This window comes from Seriola aureovittata, chromosome 5 (genome assembly GCF_021018895.1).
Source record: "Seriola aureovittata isolate HTS-2021-v1 ecotype China chromosome 5, ASM2101889v1, whole genome shotgun sequence".
NCBI classification, from domain to species: Eukaryota; Metazoa; Chordata; class Actinopteri; order Carangiformes; family Carangidae; genus Seriola; species Seriola aureovittata.
In genome coordinates, this window is record NC_079368.1 from 8534085 (window position 1) to 8556745 (window position 22661).

Sequence of the window (22661 nt, forward strand, 5' to 3'; positions counted from 1 at the left end):
CATTTAAAAACACTGATGTGTTGGCTTTATAAATTGCAACTTCTGCTTCTGATAAATTATTTCACTATACTCTTGTTAAGTGTGAGAATATGGCTTTATCATAGATAGGCGATGCATCTATAGGGTCTATAGTGACCTTGTATTTTATTTTATTAATTTATTTTCAATTGCTGTTGTTTTACAATTCCTACATAATTCAATATATCATTTGTGACTCTGCCCTAACCAAAACAAACGAATAATAGTTTACTAATGGTTCCTATGGACCACTGGTATCCATTAATTCTTCTAGAAAAATTATTACGTCAATGAAATGAGGCAGCTATTAATGCAGAAAGATTTTGTGTGCAGTAGTTTGAACTGCAGTCACGTATGAACCAAACTCCACTTGGAAAAAAAGGACTTTTAGCGGGGAGCTCGCGGTTGTCTTTGCTCGGTGGGTCCGAGGGGGGGCGGACAGCTGAGAATAGACAGTCTGCTTGTCCTTGAGACATGACTGCCCGAGGATTTCCCATCTATATTGCCGGGACAGTAAGAGACTTTAGCGCATCTGTCTGACAAGATGTTGGGTGTTTTTGTCAGATCCGTGGTAAGTCTCTTGTTTTACATTTATTTTAAGTGCGTGATAAAAAACGCAGTAGCGTTACGTTTAGTTTTACGGCATCAGAATGAGTGAAGGGGGTGGGGCGCTGTACAGGACAACAACAATGTGACAATATTATGTTAAAATATAATCATGTTTCGCCACAGTAGGCTGCCATAATGTCCGGTACTCTATTTTAATGTCGGGTATTACTTTAGAGCGTTTTAGAAGCCCCTTATTCCGACATTTTGCATAACGTTAGCCTAGCATAGCCGATAGCATAACGTTAGCTTAAAGCGCATGCAGCTATAAGGACATCGGAAATAGCACTGTAGTGGTAGTTTTATCCACAGCAGAGGTCCTCCTCAGGGCTATCTATCTTTTTATATTCTTTGTTGTGACATGTATTGTTCAAAACATAATGATAACGCTGCAAAACAAGGTGGTCATAATCTTTTTATTTTGAAAATCTATCCCGGAAGTTCTTTATTGTGCTCCTATAAACTTGACACAAATGAAAATTATTCCCATTATGTATATCAACACTTCGAAATGCATTTGTACTTCCGCACGTTTCTCATTTTATAAACACTCATGATAAATTTGATGGCATTCTCTTCAAATTTATTTTAAAATCTTATCATTATATCAAATAAAGATTTGATGTTGATAACCTGCAGTGACATGAGAGCCCAGATATATTTCTTGCTTTCATGTCTGTTTGTTTTAGCTACCATTCCAAAGGTTCAACTGTGTCAACCCTCTATTTATAAGCTGGCAAAGCCCACACCAGTGGGTCCAAACAAATAGTACGACTTCTTTGCCCAGTTGTTTTGCTGTTGATTTTCACAGACGTAATCATCTTACTGTAAAGCATATGTATTTGTAAATAGGAAATTAGATCTTGAAGTCATGTGCACTGAGTTATCTACTATTTGAGGCTTTGATTGCACACACCTAATATTTAACAACATGTTGACACCTAGATTTGTGAAGCAGCATCAGTGACCTCTGTAGTCCAATTAATCTTCTTGCTCAACTAGTGAGATTATTAGTAAGATTAAATGTCAGTAATTACACTTTAACATCAGTGAGGCCATGTAGTCAGTCACAAAATTTGAGCAGATTAGTTGTTATACTCTCCTTGTGTAATATTTTTCCAGTGTAATCTGTAAAAGCAAAGGAGAGTTTGTGTTTATCAATTTCATGTCTTCTAGCTGCGGCCAGGCGTGGCGAAACCATGTCGCCTGGTCAGACCAGTAACACAGATCCCAGAGAGGTCCCTGGTGCACCAGGAGGGTTTACCTAAGCTGCCTGTGCCGCCTTTGAAGCAGACATGTGAGCGCTACCTGGCCTCTCTAGAGCCCATTGTCAGCGAGGAGGAGCTGGAGCACACTCGAAAGCTGGTGGAGGAATTTCTCAAAGGTGGTGTGGGGGGAAGGCTGCAGAAAGGCCTGGAGCGACGGGCACGCAAGGCAGACAACTGGGTAGAGATTTGGTTTTATTTAGCATTTCTATGTAGCAGGGTGTCAGCGTGTCATAAAGTGTTTTGAATAAATAAGCTTAAGCCTACGTGCTGCTGAGTCTGAACCAAGGTCCTTTGTAATTAAATGCAGTAAGACTGATTTTTCATTTTGCAGTGAGGTCTTCATGGCTGGCCAGTGGGGGGAGACATGAGAGTATCAGTGTGACTCTGCAAACTCATGCTTAGTTTACGGTTTGAAGTAGTTTAATGATGAGTTAATGTAAAGTCTTTTTAGGGAAGTATATCTGGATCTATTGTCTCAGACATCTGTATGTTTGCAAAGAGTAATGTATGCAAATGTATTATATCCTGCTACCTGACTACTGCTGTGTTTATGTAGCTGTCAGAATGGTGGATGCAGTCAGCCTATCTAGACTGTCGTATGCCTTTAGCGGTCTACACCAGTCCAGGGGTCGTCCTACCGCGCATGCTCTTCCAGGATCGCCAAGGACAGATGAGGTGAGAAAGCAGGATCTATATCTAGGAGCAGCCACAGTTGCAAAGCTCTTACTAAATAAAACCTCTGTAATCACAAAAAAAGAAGAGCCAGTACTTTTAATGTTTGCTGTCAGTTTCCACAATGTGAGTTATAATCCTTCAGTCTCTAATTATAAGCATACTCATGAAGTTGTTTCTAAAAGTGATTTACTTTGTGTTGAAGTGCAGTATAAACAAGCTCATATGAAGCTGGAATTTCAAGCCGACCTTTGCACAGGCTTTCCTTCACATGCCGGCTATTTAAAGAGCTCTGGCTGTCCATAGCATTGCTCAGCTGTTTTTGACTTCTGTGACCCATGGGATATGAAGTGAACATGGTGGCCCCATAGAGAAATACACAAGTGAAGCCACTGCTAGAGTTTTAGGTATGCATGGTACAATAGGCTCATCACTTGTCATCTAGTTACACAATTAGATTGACATTTCCTTGTTTATGTCTCCATTCAGAGTTGATAACCAATAATTGAATGCTGTGTTAGTAGCTGGTGGATGTGTATGTAAATAAACAAGAGCACATCATATAGTGGACAATAACAATTATATCTCCTCTGCAGATTTGCTGCCAAACTGATTGCAGGAGTGTTGGACTTCAAAAAAATGATTGACACGTGAGTGTGCCTGAAATTAATACAAATATCATACTGTTGTAACAGAAATCTCATTGTCATCATTACATGCAGTTGGTTTACAAATCTGCAAATGGATAATTTGAGGTGCTGTGTCACAGTAAGACCCTGCCTGTAGAGTACCTAAGTGGGAAGCCGCTGTGTATGGATCAGTATTACCAGATCTTGTCCTCCTGTCGTATCCCTGGTCCAAAGAGAGACACTGTTGTAAACCACACCATCGGAAAAACGCCTCCCACTCACATCACTGTGGTCCACAACTTCCAGGTACTCTAGATGGTACCACTGTTCTTCTCCTTCTTGTATCCTCAACATTTCAGCAAGATGTTTCAACATAAGCTAATTTTGAAATGTCATTATCATTAGTGCAGTGGCTAAAGAAATACTGGCTCTGTGGCTTTGCCCCCCAGTTTTTTGTCTTGGATGTGTATAACAGCGATGGCACCCCACTGACAGTCGACCAGATTTACATGCAGTTGGAGAAGATCTGGAACTCCTCTTTGCAGACTAACAAGGAGCCGATTGGCATCCTTACATCACAGCACCGCAACACCTGGGGAAAAGCCTATAACAACCTGATCAAGGGTGAGGACCGGAGGGATGAAAACTTATCATTTTGATAGATTTTCGAAATATAAAGCGTATTTGACATAAAATATGTTTTAAATCTTTAAGGCCATTTTATTCATCCTCAGATAAGACAAATAAGGAGTCAGTCCGTGCCATCCAGAAAAGCATTTTTACGGTTTGTTTGGATGCCCCGATGCCTCGTGTGTCAGATGAGCTGTACCAGAGCCGCGTGGCTGCCCAGATGCTACATGGAGGAGGAGCTCGCTGGAACAGCGGCAACCGCTGGTTCGATAAGACATTGCAGGTCAGTTTGAGACAAATGACTTTACATGTAAGATAATAAACAGGACTATTGACACTGGTTGAGAATTTGAATGCACTTCATCCTCAGTTCATCGTCGGTGAAGACGGTACATGTGGACTGGTGTATGAGCATGCACCTGCTGAGGGTCCACCCATCGTGTTTCTCATTGACTACGTTGTTAAATGCATGTAAGTTCCATTCAGTTGTTAGATCAGTGTTTTGTCCATTTTCAAATGAATCCAGATATACTCACTGTTTCACATTTTCTCAACAGGCAGAAAACTGAAATAGTCCGTTCCCCGATGGTTCCCTTGGCGGCGCCTCAGAAACTGCGTTTTAACATTACACCTGAGGTCAAGAGAGACATTGAGAAAGCCAAACAAAATATGAACATGTATGTGAAGTGCAGTCATTATTATTATTATTATTATTATTATTGTCTCAGCTTTGATGCTGTCTAACTTACTCTTTTCTTTCTTTTACTAGAATGGTGCATGACTTAGATGTGAAGGTGCTGATGTTTTCTCCTTTTGGAAAAAATGTGCCAAAGCAACATAAGCTGAGTCCAGATGCTTTTGTGCAAATGGCTCTTCAACTTGCCTACTTCCGGTAAGAATTTTTTTAATGGTCTTTAAAAATTTCAATTCATTTAAAAGAGAGTTGTTTAGTCTCCAACATGATGCACCTTTTTCTATTGCCAATAATAACTCCATAGATATTACAGCTTGATCTGATATCTATTTTTCCAATATAGCATTTACTTTTTAGTACAACTAGTTTAGTAAAGTAGTTAGTAAATTTGTTTTATTTTTTCTCAGATGTATACATAAAAAAATAATATAGTCCAGAATATTTGTTATGGTTTTGAGTAGTATGTGTTGTCTCTCATTGGGATGCAGGGTTCTCCAAACATCTCTTTTTCTCCAAACATCTATGTTTTATTGACATGTCTAATTTTGGATCAATGATCAAATTTAAATCTCCACCAATTATTATTGTCCCCTGAAGTAATCAGTGTTATAATTTTGGTCATTAATTCTGCTCTCTGCTCTGGTGGATTATATATGTTTAACAATGTTATTTCTATGTCTCCTATTTTACCCTTAACTAAAATATATCTCACATCCTTATCTGTAAGAATCTTTCTAACATGGAACAGGATGTTTTTTCAGGATGTTTTTCAGAGCGATAAGATGAGAAAAAATCTTGAGCATCAGCAAGTTCTTCTAGTTTTATGTGTTTTTCTTTTGATAAATGGGTCTCTTGGAGGAATATTATATCACCCCCCCTCTACATTGAGTGAGGTTACTTTGAACCAAGTCCTGTAACTTCCCTTTGTGGAGACCAGCACAAACAACCAAGAAAGGAGAAGAGGATGGAAGAAAAAATAAACAAACAAAATAAATAATAAAAAACAAAAAATCCTTACCCTGACCTCCATTAGTGCTACTACCTCCCATCGGTAGCTTCTTGTTTTCTATGTATGACAAATCACATGGATCCTGAGGTTTTAAAAAATTTGGAACGCTTTCTTTAAAGTAACTCAAAGGCATTTGCATCACATGGCTGATGAGTATCCAGTGAGCTTCAACCCCTCTCCTCGTTTAACTAATTTCCTCTCATATATATCTTTTCTACATATTTTTGGTATTTACTCAAGTAATTATCCTTTTATCTTTTATTTAAACCTTTAATGCACACATAAAGTAGAAATAAATAAATAAGTAAAAAAATAAATGAATAAGTAATATACAGTATATTAGGAGGAAAAGATTTTGCTCACTTAGGTGCCCGAAACTACTACTTGATACATACGTAATAAGTAAATAAGTAAATATTAATAGAAAAAAAAGAAAAAACAAGGGCGATGTCCTACTACCTTCTGTATAACAAAATTCCTTTTAATCTTCCTTTTAACTTGAAAAAATCTGGAAAAAAAAAAAAGATCCTAGACATTAAGTGTGCTACATCATATATCCTCTGTTGTTTTTTGATTTCCAGGATGTATAGTATTTGCTGCTCTACATATGAAAGTGCATCATTACGAATGTTTAAATATGGGCGAACAGATGCAATCAATGCAACGACTGTAGACTCCTTTAAATTCGTCCAGGCAATGCAAGACCCAGCTAAACAGGTACTGCTGGACAACTAGAATTTCACAATAAATGTACAATTTAAGGCACATAAGCTGTCTGACTGAACAGTAAATACTGTCAACAGAACACAGAGAGGCTTGCGCTGCTGCAGAGGGCTGTGCAGACACATAAGGACAACACGTACAACGTGAGATCTGGAATTCATCAATACAAAAGTCAAAGTGTTTTTTTTCCTGACACCATCTCATTAAACTCAGCTCTACACATTCAACATTTCTTTTTTAGGCAATTCATGGACAAGCCATAGACAGACATCTCCTCGGGCTGAAGATGCAGGGTATTGAAGACCTGACCTCTATGCCTGAGATATTCATGGATACCTCTTTTGCTGTGGCTCAGCATTATAATCTCTCCACCAGCCAGGTATGTTTGTATCTAAGAAAATCAACAGTTACTGAGCACATAATTATTTGATGTCGTATTTGTTTGTTTGAGTATTTGCCCTCATCTCTATTCGTCTCCATGTCCAAGGTTGGCTCCAAGACAGACTGTGTGATGTGCTTTGGTCCAATGGTGCCAGATGGCTATGGAGTGTGTTACAATCCCATGGATGAGCACATCAACATCGCCATCACGGCCTTCAACAGCTGTGAAGAGACGAACGCTGCCAAGTTTGCCCAGGCTGTAGAGGATGCTCTGTTGGACATGAGAGCTCTCCTGGAAGACACAGCTACCGCCAAGCAGTGATCCCACACAGGAGCCTGGCATAGCGTTTATGTCCCACTGGGCCGTATGGGAGCCGCAACTGAACCGGTGCTGGAGTCGGTGGCAGAGTGCCACGCTGGCATAGACACACAATGTACTGAGTGTTTTGGAGCCGAGTGGAAACCTGTTATCACAGGATTGTGGGAAGTGGAATGTGTGATGGTTAATACACTGCCTTTGAGATGATAAGCAATTCTCTATGATGGAAATTCTATATTTTAATATATTGTGTTTTTTTATATATATATATATATATATATATATATATATATATATAAACTTTAAATGAACATAATTTGCTAATTGTAATAGTATACATTTTTCTTTCCTTGTTTATACTTAACCAGTTCCCAGTGTAGTCTTCAATATGACACTGTTCTCATTTGACTTAAAGATTTTGAGTGCTTTGGTTTGTTTATTATTTATTTCAGGTCAAAATAATTAGCACGGAAGTATGAAAATCAAGTTTAAAAGCATCAGTGTTTCTACTCAACAGAACTGAATTTAATGGCCGTTACAAAAACGTAAAGAATTTTTAAACATATGAATGGAAACCTCCTCAAGATAGTTCATATTTAGTATCAAAGCCTCATAAAGGAATATTCAGCTCTGAAGCTTCCTTTGGAATGCAGGTAGTCTCCATGAAATTCAATTTCAGCCATATTTCCAGAGGAGTGCCACTGAAACAGCTGTTGGCCTTTAAATACATTGGTCTTTAAGACATCCATGTCCCGGATCTGAACAAGAAACACAAGACAAAATATTGCTGTAGTTATTACATTTGCACATCTTTCCTCTCAAGCATGCACCGTATTGAAACAACAGCACGAGTTAAAAAGCCTGTCCGCACCATAATGTACGTCGACTGAGAGTTGGTGGCGTTGAATACTAATCCTATGTGTAGTGCTTGGATTCTGATCTTCACAGAGGGAGGTGCATTGATGAGCACTCGACAGGTGTGGTTAGTGCTGGACGTTGTTGGGTTCTCAAAGTCGCTGCTGGGGGAAAACAGCTGAATGTCACAATCTGTGGGGCAAAGACAAGGTGTATTTAATCTTCGGTAAACACATGGGGTAAACAAAACACACATGAATGCCTGTACAGTCAAATACAGTCCAAGGCAATGAGTATTTCATTTGTGAAGGTCCAAATGTTGAACATATGTTGAATTTGTGTTAGCTGCTGATTCAGTTCCTTGATATTTTTATGCTATAGTTTGTAGCATTTAAAGCTTCACACTGCAGAGCTTCTGTATTGGATAGCATTCGACTGTGCAAGTGTTAACACGATTGTATACATCTCTATAGATTCCGTTTTGAACCTTTATGTTGCACGAGGCTCCAACATGGGACTCAGTTTACTTATAGATGCATCCATTTTGAAAAGCAACTGAAGCTTTCATTAATTATCACCCTTTTTATATCTGTGGATATAAATATCTTTTGAAACAACATACAGAATATCTTTCGTGCCTTAAAAAAGTACAACTCTTGTGCCCAGCTCTGCACCCAATGACAAAATGATACACAGTCTTACCCTGATAGTGGCTCCTCTTTGTGTTTTTCTGTGACTTGTAGGTGAACACAATCCCATTCCCAGGAGTGAGCAGATTTTGACGAACCAGCAGGACATTAGTCCTAGTGGTCAGTTCGCTGCTTGCTACCTGTGCACACTTCCTCACAAATGCCAGTCGGTCAAAAAATGCCACATACTCCTCTGCAAGAACACATGCATAGAGTTACAGACATTTATTTTGGTGCAATAGCTATGGCATGGGAAACAACATTCTCTAGGTTTGTTTAAAAACGTACTTTTTCTGCAATTCAAGGAGCTGGATTCCACTTTGATGTGAATGACCTCATCTAGGGGTCGACCTATGGACACTGTGCAGCGGTTGGGTACATCCTTCAAATCCACTGTGCCTGATTCCTCCAGGAATAGCTGTCCACATGCGCCTGGAAAAGAGCACACACTGTTATGTTAATCCTGCGTCTGCCTTCAGCTCTTACTGAGAATAGGTAGGGAGTCAAAGTGTTTATACCTTTAGGGGTTGGGGTGCTTGTCGTGGTGGTCTGTGGGAGGGTGACGGCCTCTGTTGGACTTGGAGGAAGATGGCCCATGCGGTGCAATGTTGTATCTTTGTGGCTGAGAGTGGGAGACAGGAGAGGTCCCTCTGTGAGGTTAACCGTCTTGACAGTCTGCATTGCAGTGGTGGTGTCAGAGGCCACATCTGATGTGGGCACCACATCTCCACAGCTGTCCACATAGCAGCCCTGGATGGTAATGGGTTTGGGCATGTGCATGCAAAGCAGAGGGCTGAGGGGCACAGGCTTAGAGGGGCCCAGACAGGACACAGCCCTGGACTGGATCCCATATCCACAGGGCGCTGAACACTGGAGAAGAACACAACACAGTAGGTAAGCTCAGGTCTCAGTGTTTGCAACATCATGCACAAACAGCCATCAATATTACATATCACACAATAAGCAGAGTTCAGGTAGATTGTGGACAGGTGGAAAACTACCATAGCACAGGGGTGTATGTCTACGAGTTCAGAGTCTTCCTTGTAGTTGTTTACAAACTGTTCTGAAAGGACCACACCAGCGTATCTGTGTTTTAGCTCTAAAGCTTTCTCTGGCTCTGCATTACTTTCTGTCAGTGTTACATTATTACTGTATGGTAATGCAGTTTAAGTCTAGACTAGTTTGAAAAGTCTGCCCTGCTTAACCTCACCAACCTCCAGACCTGAAGAGGCCGATAAATTATTTTTGTATTGTGTGGAAAAAAAACTGAACCCAATGGATTTGTGAAAATGTAAAAAAAAAAAATCCACAGTATCAGTTTACAATATGATGAAAATGATGTAATTTGAAGATAATCAGCTAAAACATCGACATAACTGGTATCTATTTAACACACATGAAGAAATTGAATAATAGGAAAAATGATAAGACTGATACCTCAACTACCATGGGAAATAATATTTTTTCAATTTTTTTTCTTACTCATCTGTATGAATACTTTATGTGCTGTTGTTAATTCTTTGTCTTTATCTATGGCTGCAACCAAATGTTGATTAATTTGTTGTTAATTTTCTTTAGGAAATGATGAATTGTTTGGAATATAAAATGAAACCCAAAGATATTCAATTAACAGTGATTTTAAAAGCAGTATGTCCTCATATTTGAGAAGCTGAAACCAGAGAATGATTGACAAGTTTTTTAAATGATTAACAAATAATCAATATATATTTATCAATATCTTATCTTCACATTCTAATGCATTCTTTCTCCTGTGAAATGTACCTGGCTCCATGGCTTCACCTCCCACCTGAAGGTGCAGACTTGCACCAGGCAGGGCACTGTGGTGGCTGGTTTGACAGCTGCATGGCAGTTTTCCTCTGGCACCACACTCTCCTTGCCGTGGACAAATTGGACACAAGACACAATCCTCTGAGTGACACCCAAGTCACAGGACACAGAGCAGGGTGACGTGCTGAACACCTTCCACCTGCACAAGTGACAGTGCTGGTAAGGTCATTTTTGCCTTTCCAGAAATTGATTTCTGACGTGTGTGTGTGTGTGTGTGTGTTTGTGTGTGATTTACCTTGCTGGGCAGCTGTGGGTGCTACATGAAACCACTGCTGTGGGTTTGAGAGAGTCACTGCACTCTGAATCCTCCACAACCTCCTCCTCCCCTTCTGCTTCGCGAGCACAGTACAGCACCCTGTTGGCCACCCCTCCTCCACACGTTACGCTGCAGACTCCTTGCTTAGAGCGCCACCTGGTTGTTAAAAATATCTCACTGCTTACTGTCATCTGTTGGATAGTATAGTACATGCTACAGGCAAATATGAGACTGTGGTATCTCACATGGGAAGGCAGGGAGATGTGCTGCAGATCTCGGAATGAGGAGAAGGTTTAGTAGAAGCATCACAGTGGAAGTCTGGCACCCCCAGTCTGGTCTGGTGGTCCACACAGGAAAACCACACCTGCAGGGTTCCTACATAAGCATCGGGCTTTGGTTGACTGTATCTGCTGAGGACCTGCTGTTTCTAAGTAAAGTAGAGAATAAAAAAAATGTTTCACTTACCATTGCCACAGGTCTTTGAGCACTGGCTGATAACAGGGCTCCACACGTATACAGGATCTTGTCTAGAGCGTGGCACCAAACCAGACTTTAGCACGGGCTGGTCCTGGTGAAGAAAAGCAATGTTTAGACACGCTTCACATTTTTAAAATAAGTAAATAAAATTTTAGTCATTTTCGCCTTTACCTCTCCCTTAGATTCCCACCCAATGGGACAGACGTCTACCACGCAGGGTACAGAGTCAGGTGGTTTGATCTGCTTTGAACAAAAGCTTTGATCCACCTCAACATCCTGACCAGCTTCTGTCCGAACACATGACACGACACGTTTCGCCTCGCCTGGCCCGCACACTGCCGAGCATTCCCCTGGCTCCGATACATGCCATCTGTGAACACACAGAAGTGGGTTTTCACATGAAAACTCTATTTATTTCACAAATGCTAATATTGTTCAAACTGAGGCAGCAGGATAACACCTGAAACCATTCGTACTCTGCGGTCAAAGGAAGGTATTTGATCCATGCACTTGGCATTTAATAAATACACTTAATGATCAACAGCAGAGTGTAGACTTTATACCTGGCTGGACAGTGTTGCAGGTTACATTTTTCGACAGCGTTTGGAGCTGTATCAGGTGGGCATTCAGAATCTGGAACATTCACCTCATCAGCTCCATGTTTCTGGACACATCTTACAGGACGCACCCTCTCTCCTCCGCCACAGGAGGCACTACAGGGCCCAAATGTCCCTGTATCCCACCTGTAAAACTCAATTATTCAATTCAGTCAGTCAGTTGTTGTGCACCAATATGTGCTGAACTGTAAGTGTATGTCAGTCCAAAAGGAATGAAACAGAGATGAGTATGAACCTAACCTTGGGGGGCAGGGTGAAAGCTGACAGGTTGTATGGAGTGGTGCAGGTGGCAGAGGTGTCTCACAGTTGTGTTCTTCCAGGTGGCTGTTGGTATCTTCATCTGCACAGACGTATACATGCTTCTGTATACCTGGAAAAAAAAAATAATTGGGAAAAGAAAAAATAGCTCAAAGTACACTGTCAATTAAATTATCCATTTTGCTGCTGCTTTGAGTTCTGAAGCAGTTTTTTTTTTTTTACATTTCAGACTTAACAGTGTTGCATGGCTTTACTGTGAACATTTATAGCAAAGGGGAACGTTTACAAGACTTAATTGCAATATTTAAAAAATGACTTGTGTGGTTAGGAGTTGATGTTGAGGATATTTACAAGCGAACAGCATGTACAGATAAAGAAAAGAAAAAAGAAAAGAAAAGAAAAAATAAATACTGCATATTAAACAACAGTTTCATATTTTTGCATTCAACTGTACTGTATGTGATCGTGCAGTTAATCAGTTCAGTGGACATTTGGTGGTATTTTTCTACTGAAAACATCTGAGATTAGAACAATGATGAAATGAATTGGGCATATTCAACACTTTAGAGTCCTTACAACAGAGAGACACTAAGTACAGGATAAAAGCTTGCTCAAAAAGGTCATTATTGTTGCACACTATTATACAAAAACCTCTTTTCTGGGAACTCATTTGTGAAAGCTGCTGGCTCTTAAAATAAAAAAGCTAAGACTATAATGTGCAGCCAGTCTGTGAACTTACAAGAGCATCAGCTGCAGAAAGCATTGTATTAAGTTGGGTGTTCTTTTTTATGCTTTTCAGACTTGTGATTAGGAGTTTCTTACCTAATCCACAGGAGACAGAGCAGGGTGTTGTAAAGACGACCCATTTGCCTTTAGGTGTGATGCCTGTCAAGTCACTGTTTCTGGTAGGTACATAGTAGTGATAACTAATGTTTGGATTTGTCTTCTCGCCATATTCTTTTCCATATTTGCGATAGACCTGCAAAGAGAAAAATAAGTGTAACATTTTTGCAGACAGGAAATACATGTGAAACTATCAACCCCTCTCTTAGTCAGTCTGTTTGCCTCTCCTGACCTGTATGTTTATGTCCTGTTTCAGCGGGCCAGGCAGCAGCAGTTCCTCCATCGCGGGCAAAAGGTCAGGGGTCAGGTGAAGGCGGTATTCTAGGCGGTTATCATCCAGTGGGGAGGGGTGAGTCATATTCAGTGCCATGGTGCCAGTTCCAGACACAATGTACCGATCCCCAACCATGACAGCTGCGGACACAAATGCCAAAAACAATTTGTAAGTTTCTGTTTTGCGACACCTATTGTAGAAACATAAATATCCTGTAAAGTGATGACACTCACCCATGTGAGTGAAGAGAGGTGCCCTGTTTACAATATGAGCCTGTGAGGCATTCACTGGCAGAGAGAGGAAGGTGGTGTACTCTGAAACAGAAAGCACTGGATTGTAACTATAGCTGTGACAATACAGAAATTAGAGATGTTGATCTATTATTATTAATACATCTATTGATTTTTTTTTACAATTAAAGGGGTTAAGCATTTTGTCTGTGCAATGTATGAAATTAGTGAAAACTGCCCATGATACACTATGTTCCTTGATCACAGGAAGAAATCTTAAAATTGCTTGTTTTGTCTGGCAAACAGTCAATTTACAACAATTTACAGTCAAATAAAACAGCAAACCATCACATTTGACAAGCAGGAATCAGAGAGTATGTGATACTTTTGCTTAATAAATTATTTAAAAGATTAATTGATGATCAAAAAATTGTCAATTCATTTTCTGTCACTGAATGTGTTCAATAATTACACACTGTTGTTTGCTACCTCGCGCCTGACCACCAGTGTAGGAGTCAGAGGTCAAACTGCAGGACGACCCATCTCCACCACACACCCCACACACATCCCTCACTTTCCCAGAGTGTAGCACACCATCACAGCCAAACAGCTGATCAGAGAGAAACAGTAAATTTAAAAAGGTGTGTGAGAGACTGAGTGTAGAAAAAAAAAAGGTGTGTGAGAAAGTAAGATTGCATCTGCTCTCTGGCATGTTAGGTCTTGTTGAGTCATCTCTACCTGGCATTTCCCTCTTAGACAAGCAGCTGTAGAGCCAAAGGGAGGCGGACTGTCTGACTCACAGCGAGTCCCATCCACAAACTGAGAGCCACGACTCACTATGAAGTTTTCTCCATGTGACTGGCACATATATCTGCACTGCTCATCCCCTGGTTATGACAAGGACAGTTGAGAGAGAAAAAAAATACTGGAGATACAGTCTTTGTCATTTTACACATGAAAAAAAACAAACTGTTTTCTTTAGGCCCACCTTGTGCAAAACCTACAGCAGGGATCCACGTGTAGAAGGAGACAGTGTTTGGTAGCAGGTAAAGGGGCTGGAGGTCTGTCTGGGAACACTGCTCTGCCATGAAATCTAGCTGGGTGCGCTCACACGGCTACAGCAAAAATGAAAAACAAGGAATGTTTAACTTTTGTATCCTGATGATAGTGTTTCAAACCACCACCCAACAGTAGCAGAGGCATACATGACAGTACATTTCTCTTCATCTAAAACTGATTGGAAGGACTGCTCACTTTGCCCCGAACTCATGGTCTCACTTTTAAATTACTTGTCTGCCTCCAATTATCTGAGTCATCCCATCAATACTTGTATTTTTGGAGGCCTCTTATGGGCGAACAGGCTGCGAATCACTAACAAAAAAAATCATTAAAACGAGGGACAATTCTTGGTACAGTGATCCACTAAGCAAACAGAATTGACCTACTGTATGGAGGCCCAATGTTAACATAACCAGTTTGAACTTACCTGCTGGTGACAAAGTTCAGCATCAATATCCAGACCCTGACACTCATTCCCTCCAAAAGCAGGTCTGAAAATCAGACATGACAGATATTTTATTTGTTGTCAAGAATGATGGCACTTCAGCACCATGTTTCACTGATGTTTGCAGTACATTTGCTACCTTGGGTTGTTGCATTGCCGTGTGCGGCGAGTGACTCCCCCACCACATGTCCGTGAACAGGGGGAGAACTCAGACCAGCTCGACCAGGAGCCATGCACCACCACAGAGGAGCTGAGCTCCTCTGGAGACACACAACGCCCCTTCAGACACCACTGCAAGAGAGGACTGAACCTCATAACAAATATGCTTGTGCCTACTTTATGTAAATAATGACACTTGGGAAAATACAGAATTACTCACTCATCACAGATCAGTACCTGATTTGGTGCACACTCTGTACCGTCCAGCAGTGGCACCAGGAGACGTTTGCAGGAGCTGTCGTCATCAGGGTTAATTTGACAGGACAGAACACGACAAACTGGCTGATGAAAATGAAAACCAATGTTAAAAACAAGGCTAGATGTGTGATAATAATGTCTATTTTTGATGTGAAATGCCACCTGGTGGTGTTAAGCTGCTATTACAGGTGACTTACCAGGTCAGGATTGCTGAAAGAGCATGCTCTTGCGGTGCTACCAAAAGCTATACGACACTGATCATCAACTCCATAGTAGAGACCAGGCTTCCAGTCTTGTAGGGAGCCTGCCATTGCAGGCAGGTCGTTCACACATCCAGCCTTCCCTTCACTGGGAACACAAATGCATGTGACATGTCATTCCCAAAATACTTACAGTATATCACACCAAAAGACTTAATCAGTTTTTCTATACTTGATGTTTTAATGAATTTCAACTCAAAACCAAATTAAACATCCTCAAAATGTGAACCTAAGGTGAAAACAATTAGATATGACTCATAGATGAAATGCCTTTTCAACAGTGCCAGGTCTGCATGATGAATGAGAGACATTTTCATGCACAGCTGCTCTGCACAGGTTGGCCCACCTGAAGAATGTGAGCAGCTGCTGTCTGCTGCAGGGGGACCAGGTCAGATCCACACTGTTGTAGCCTCCATCAGAAGCCATCATGAACCCACTCCTGCCGCAGGTGTTTCCCACTCCATCATGGTTGATTCCGAAACTGGGTGAAATTATATATGCAATCACAGATACTTAAAAGAAATCACTGCCTAATGAGTTTTATAAGTTGAAATGTAAATTTCAAAACAGATATGTTACTTCTTTGAATCAGCTTTTACCTGTGGCCAATTTCATGAGCAATTGTGATCCCCAGGTCAAAGCCTGTGTCCTCTGTGATCACACAGCTCCACTCACTGGAGCAAGCCCCACCCAGCTGCGCTACTCCCCTGACCTGCTTGTTCCCATCGGGCAACACCAGGTCATACCTGTTTGCGATGGAAGATATACCGTAAAATATGGTTCGTCCGTCCATGTAGTAAACATCTATTTATAATACATCCAGGTACACGCCGTCATACCTCGTAACGTACAACAAAAGATCAGCATGTAGCGGGTCTGAGTCGTTGGGGGGGTTTATCCTTCTGCCCCAGTCGCACACACTTCTAAGAGATGAGGTGATGTTGGTAGACATTTGTATCTCTGGCTAGAAGAAGGAAGACAGTAACAATAGAGGACAGACGCTGCTAAGAAAACCAAAAGAATGTTGTAATGGTCTTCTCTCCCTCCATCTTAGCTCTCTAATCTTCTATCCACCACATTTATACCCTCTACAGAATAACCTTATATTCAATAGTAGCAGGAATGTAAGCTTATTCTACTGGTGCACACATTGGACAACAGAATTAGCTGAATACCAAAATTACATGTGCAGCTATTGAATTTTAGGGCACTAACATACCACAAGTAAAACAAAGAGCCACTTACCTCTGGCTCCGACAGGATGATTGTGCGGACCAGGTGCACCCGCATGTTGGCGCCCAGGGTCATGTCTCTCAGCAGCTCTGAGGCCTGGGTTGAAATTGATATATAAGTCAGTTTAATATATTTCAGGATGCTCAGAGTGTAATGGGAGTATAGTATTGCGGTGCTCTCTCTAGAGCTGGTTCTGGAAACATTTCAGCATATAACGTCTGAACTGAGTTTTCTCTCTAACTTGAGTTGCTTTTTATTTGTTTCCATTATATCGTTTCTCCTATACTAGCTATCCTTGTACATTAGTTTCAAGGTGTATAAATGGCTATCAATACAACACAGGCTGCTTAGATACCTGTCTATTTACTGTATGTTTGTGATCAGACTTACAATATTGAGATTGGTGAGGATGTATCTTTCTGTATCCTGCTTGTGGACCTGCTGGACATCAGGCCCTACCACCACCAGCAGTTCCAGGTGGGTTATATCAGGCATCAGTGCTGACCGACGCAGCCGCCCACTCTCTGAGAACAAAAAGTAAACGCAGTGGTAACATACACCATTGATTTGCTTGTGTATATAGTTATTTTTATTTACCTTACGTTATAGCGTGCATAATATACTTGTGATTGATGTCTTCATGCTGCCATAGGAACACATACCAGAGGCATCAGGAGAAGAATCAGGAGAGGAAACTATGTCTCTTTGACTGGAGGAGTGACGGGATAGCTTTTGGAGGGAACAAACAATATCACAGTTTTTAGCTCCTTTAGAAACAGATGCTTTGTGACTAAATTTAGATCTGTGGCCCAAAATACTGAATGAAAACACAAAAATAATTTTAGGCTTTTTGGTTTTTAGTGGTCACCATGTAAATCCAGTAAAACATGGTTATGACTCTCGGCAGGTCGTTGGATTTCACAGGATGATAAACAGCTTAAAGTTGAAGAGTTCAATGTACTTTGCAGAAGTCCAGAGCAGTGGAATCAGTAACCGCTTTGCTCCTGTTCACCCGCGGCTTTCCACCTACCTCGTCCAATGGAGATCTCATTAGAGCGCTGAAGCCAGGCCGCAGTAAAAGCAGACAGAGCAGAGTCATAAAAACCATGTTTCCCCTCTTCCTGTGCGTCTACCTGCTCTGCTATAGTGCTAGGACAATATGCGATCCTCCTACTCAGGCAGGACAAAGCCCAGCCAACGGGGTATGAGTAACATGTGTTTATGTAAAGAGTAGGGACAAAGTTGATGAGTGACACACGTCATTTGCTGTTATCTTCCAACTGTGGGAGCAAGGGGACAGCTCTCATTGGTTGGCTCTTTTTTTTTTTTCTTGTCTTTTTTTTTGTATGCAATGACTAATTTGTGTCATTTCTTGTCTTTCGTCACTGAGCAATAAAGACTTCTTTAATGACAGGAGAGAATCAGTGTTAGCAGTTGCATGCTTTATTTAGAAACCAAAATCCCCCCTTTTGGGATTGTACTCATATTTTTATTTAGGCCTTTCACAGCTGCAATCACTGCTGAATTAATCCTAATTATCATAAATAATATTAAGTGTTATTTCTTGATGTGGCCATTAGAGGGCAGTCACAATCCTGGAAGAAACTGAGAGGGAACAGGAGCACACACACACGCATTCCTCCACAAGTGTGTAACAAAATAACATCCTCTATGTCCATGACAGATGTAAAACATTATCTAATGCTAAATTGCTCATTTGGAACATAGGAGATTCACACTGGAAACACAACAACAACAACAACAGCAATAACAACACCAGCAACGGTAAAGCTAGAACTGACAAGCTTATTCCTGTGGATCAGAGATATAATTATTTTCTTTTACTACTGAAACAGGGCCAGATGGCAGACTTTTCTCTCTAACTTCAACTACAAGTAGTGATTCCTTTTTACATGATTGATGGTAATTTTAAATATATCCCTATGCTGATTGTACAAATACAGTCAAACTAGGGCAACCATTTCTTCTTGCTATGATAATGACACAGATGTCCAGCTATAACAAGAATGTATTCCACCCTTCAGATAAACTCTAAAATCCAGAAACTAAACTGAAGAAAGCGTTGAAACCCCCCCATCCCTCCCCTCTGTCCCCTTCATTCCTGAGGGGGTATAGTTTATCTCCATAAAGCAAGGATTCAAGCCCATCTGCCATTAGTCTGCCAGATATCTGCCCGTTGTCAGTCCGAATTAACAGCTGGGTGTCACAGGCATTACACCAGCATCACTACTCCACTAAAACCTCAATGCCCTGCTGGATTTATCGAGCACAACAGACTGTGATAAGTGTTGTTGGATCCTCATGCCCATGTCTGTGCAGAAGAGGGTAGGGATTGTATATTTATGATGTCCTAAATTATATATATCTAGCCATATGGGATGCGCAAGTGGGCACAACAGATGATGCCTCGGGAAAATGTTGGTTGGTTGCAGTTGGTGAAGAAGGAGAAAGTTGTTCGAGGAACGAAGTTAAACACAGAAAACTTATAATCTCTGTTATTCTGCCAGATGGATACAGTCACTTTTTTGTTGCCCTGTTTCTTCTGATTTTATTGTCAAAATGTATAATTAATATACTCCAGAACCATCCAAAAGGTATGTTAGTTGTTACAACCTTTTGCATAGACATCTACCTAACGAGATTTTGTGTTGCGAAGGCCAACCTCTTAGCATTTAATTTTGAGATGCATTTATGTAGAGTGGCTTGTACATAAAAAGGTTTCTCGTTCATCTGCTTTTCATTCCATCCATCTGTCACACTGTTGTAAAAGATTCATGTGTGCAAAATCTATAAATGTTCACCTGCCTGTTTATGGCAGCTCATCACCTAAAGTCTTTATGTTTGGATACGGAGGATAAGCATCAGTGCTAGAATTTTACTGTATTTCTTTGACAGGAAATGATTAAGGATGTTAAATTCTGAAGCTGGCAAGGGAACCTTGCTCACTAAGCTCATGCTTGACAGACTGAGCAATAAAATATTTGAATCTCTTGCCTTGACCATGACTTTTTTCTTCATCGTGCAACCGACCAATTGTTATTATAACCAGAGGGCCTTGGTTAAATCTAGCACACCTTTGATGTCTGACTCACTGAAACTGCGTTTTTTGTTCAAAGTTTGGTGTGTGACTATTTATAAAACTGCCAGAGTGATGGATCAGACGTTAAATCAAAGTTACAGCCATACATAAAAATATCACCAACAAATGGCCTCATAACATCCGCTTTTCAAATATACGGATGTTTCTCTCAATCGGTATTTGCTTTGTGTATGAGCCACTCTGTCTTCACGTTGTACTGCAAGAAAATATGTTAAATGTGAGAATATTTTCTCCCGCTGATGTACGTTTTCCTGCTAATTGAGACTAATATGGTGTTGATGGTATATTGTCAGCTCTGAGATGATGACTTTCCAGTATGTAATGCAATACCGATTGTGCTAAAACTCAGTGCCACTACAAATTATAAAGATATTTTTCAGGCAGTGTTTTCTTTCCAGTAGTTCCCCAGCTGTTTTAGCATATGACAGCATATCATAGTGATTCGAGGATGCTGCAGGGGCATTTAATAATGCCCATGATGATGATGATTTAATGATCATGGTGTGTGGTTTCTGATAAATGGACAAATATGTGCAAGTAATTACAAAGAATTGCTTTCAGGGGAAGGGCTTTTGTAGTGTGAGTTGGAGGTGCTTGATGCTCTGCATTACTCTGCAATGGAAATGCCACACTTTCTAATGTATCACATAATTGGCAAACAAGAATGGGAGATGCAATTGTGACATATTTCTGCCTGGATGTCTCTAGAAACACTGTTTTGTGATAAATAAGAGTAGGATAATCCAAAATGGGTTTCCCCTGTGATTTCGATCAGCGATACAGTTGTAAACAAAATGGAATAGAAATGATGTCCTGAGGTAATGATTATTTAAAAAAAACATCAATCTTATATCAGAGAACAGCTTTAATTGATGCTCTTTCCATTCGAAACACTCCCATTCTTTTGTAGCACATTGTTTATTTGTTTGATGACACTGATATAATTAGAATTTATGGAATTAATGATCAGTGTTGGACTAAAGGGTTAGCTGTAGACTGTGCTCTGCAAAATAATTGAGTAATCTGAGTTTAGGTCAGTTTGCCCTCTGCTTTGACTACAATCCACATCGATAAAGACAAATTATGTTTCTAAAAAGAATCAAGCCTTTACTCAAGATCCATCTGCTCTCAGATCTGCAGCGTAAAAGGATGAAAAATCCATTGATTTATTCCATTTTACTATGGCCTTTCTCCTGTGCCTTGCCCCCTCTGTTCCTATGAGACTACTGTAGCTGCAGTTGACTGCAACAAGGGACTGCAGGGAAGGGCACTGAATACTAAGCTGGCCAAGTCAGACAGCCTACATTTAGATCCAACCCTCCCATGAATGGGCGGAAAGCTCCTATTGGGATATTAAATGATGGTGAAGCAGTGGACAAATCCTATAACTGAACATCTGTTGGCATGCTGCTGATGGGAGCTGAATTTTAATAAGCTGCACGTGGAAAGATCTGACTGCAAAGTTTGGACTCAGGCACGACTAACATGAGCAACAAGCACGAGCAACAAATTAGACTCGTCAGGAAAATGACTCGTGCTTGCATCTTTCATGCAGCCTAATAAGCAATCAATATATGTAAAGACTGCAGAACATTAATCTTTTGCTTCAGACCTATTTGAATTTCTGTCGTACCTCAGCAAACATGGCAGTATATCTGAAATTATATTTCCCTGTTCCCATATTGCACTGTTTCTCAGCTGGCCTTTTTGCTCCAAATCAGTGATTATAGTAGACTATGTTTGGATAGACTTAACCTGAATTTTGCTGGTATGCTCTCTCAATTTGCAATCCCACTCTCAAGCTTTTATTCTTATTTTCTAGTGTCAGACTTACAAGATACCTGGCATTTTATACATACTGGCTACAGAAATAAATATTACCGTAAAACTTGAAATATTTTCAAATAACTTAAAGTGGCACACTTAAAATTTACACATGAAGATCAGTTTATTTGTTCGAAAGAGTAATACTCAGCCTATGAAAACAGCTGTATGTCTTTCATGGTTCTGAGTTAAGCTCTGAAGAGAAAATAACTCTTGTGATGTAATTAGGCTGAGACTTCAAATTTGTAACATAAACTGTTGGGATGGAGTTTGAAAGACATGGGCATTTACTAGTCAAAGTCAAACAAAAGACTATTAGGTTGCATTATGGGAATGGTAGTGTTTTTGGGGCTTGGCCCATACTAATCACTAAAAGTCAGGATATCTCAGTTTGTTCTTTGTGTGTATGTCTCTTGTTAGTCCTTATACCAAATTGCCTTTAATACCTATTGCTAGGCAATTGATATAGACTAAATATTAGCCTACATCATGCATAATTTTACAACACTGTATTATATATTAATTATAGATAAAACACCATGCAAACTCATTAGGGAGATATACAGTCCTAAAAGGAAAGCAATTAAGAGTTTCAGAGTTTAACATTAGGACTATTAATACAGCCCTTGCTACATAGCCTAATAATAATATATTTGGAAAACATGCTAGGCTTTAAATTGATAAAATTAATTAATTATATTGTTGCAGTGATTGGTCAATAAAAAGGTAAAGTACCTCCTGTCTAACATAATTAAAAACAAAAAGTAGCAGTTTATGAGCATCGAAACGTTATCCCTTTTATTTGCTTACTCACAGTTTTAACTTGCAGTAAAACTGGGCATACAAGCTAGCTAAAAGTGCCATTTCTGCCTGTGCTCTCTGTCCCGAAAATGTGGGTCAAAAAGTGAGCCTGGGTAGACTAACCCTTCACTTTATACGACATGACACGTGTAAATGCTCTTAAAGCATACAAAGAGTTAGTGTATGACCAATGGTACCGCGACGT

At 40.3% G+C, this 22661-nt stretch overlaps 2 protein-coding genes across 5 annotated transcripts; one reads left to right on the plus strand and one right to left on the minus strand.

Moving 5' to 3' along the window:
* The first annotated feature begins 428 nt into the window (after nt 1–428).
* Nucleotides 429–7376, plus strand: LOC130169757 (carnitine O-acetyltransferase-like). The gene is made up of 14 exons (XM_056376711.1): nt 429–589; nt 1801–2070; nt 2449–2567; nt 3161–3214; nt 3334–3499; nt 3643–3817; nt 3928–4106; nt 4194–4294; nt 4381–4500; nt 4593–4715; nt 6108–6243; nt 6330–6392; nt 6491–6628; nt 6737–7376. Exons 1-14 carry the CDS (start codon nt 563–565, stop codon nt 6950–6952), a joined length of 1887 nt encoding a protein of 628 aa, XP_056232686.1. The 5' UTR covers nt 429–562; the 3' UTR covers nt 6953–7376.
* Nucleotides 7214–18046, minus strand: adamts13 (ADAM metallopeptidase with thrombospondin type 1 motif, 13). Of its 4 annotated transcripts, none has more exons than XM_056376710.1 (29): nt 17741–18045; nt 17373–17439; nt 17101–17234; nt 16723–16806; nt 16317–16441; nt 16077–16223; nt 15824–15958; nt 15415–15565; nt 15197–15301; nt 14940–15091; nt 14783–14846; nt 14285–14411; nt 14035–14183; nt 13786–13906; nt 13300–13380; nt 13025–13206; nt 12772–12928; nt 11932–12061; nt 11638–11817; nt 11246–11444; nt 11063–11165; nt 10843–10972; nt 10577–10753; nt 10276–10480; nt 9012–9363; nt 8782–8925; nt 8507–8686; nt 7821–7996; nt 7214–7707 (listed from the first exon to the last, which is right to left on the minus strand). In XM_056376710.1, exons 1-29 carry the CDS (start codon nt 17816–17818, stop codon nt 7552–7554), a joined length of 4191 nt encoding a protein of 1396 aa, XP_056232685.1. In that variant the 5' UTR covers nt 17819–18045; the 3' UTR covers nt 7214–7551. The 4 variants fall into 4 exon arrangements, with proteins under 4 accessions (XP_056232685.1, XP_056232684.1, XP_056232683.1 ...); XM_056376709.1 differs by having other exon boundaries at nt 17334–17439; XM_056376708.1 differs by having other exon boundaries at nt 13025–13380; nt 17741–18046.
* Between the last annotated feature and the right edge of the window lie 4615 nt (nt 18047–22661).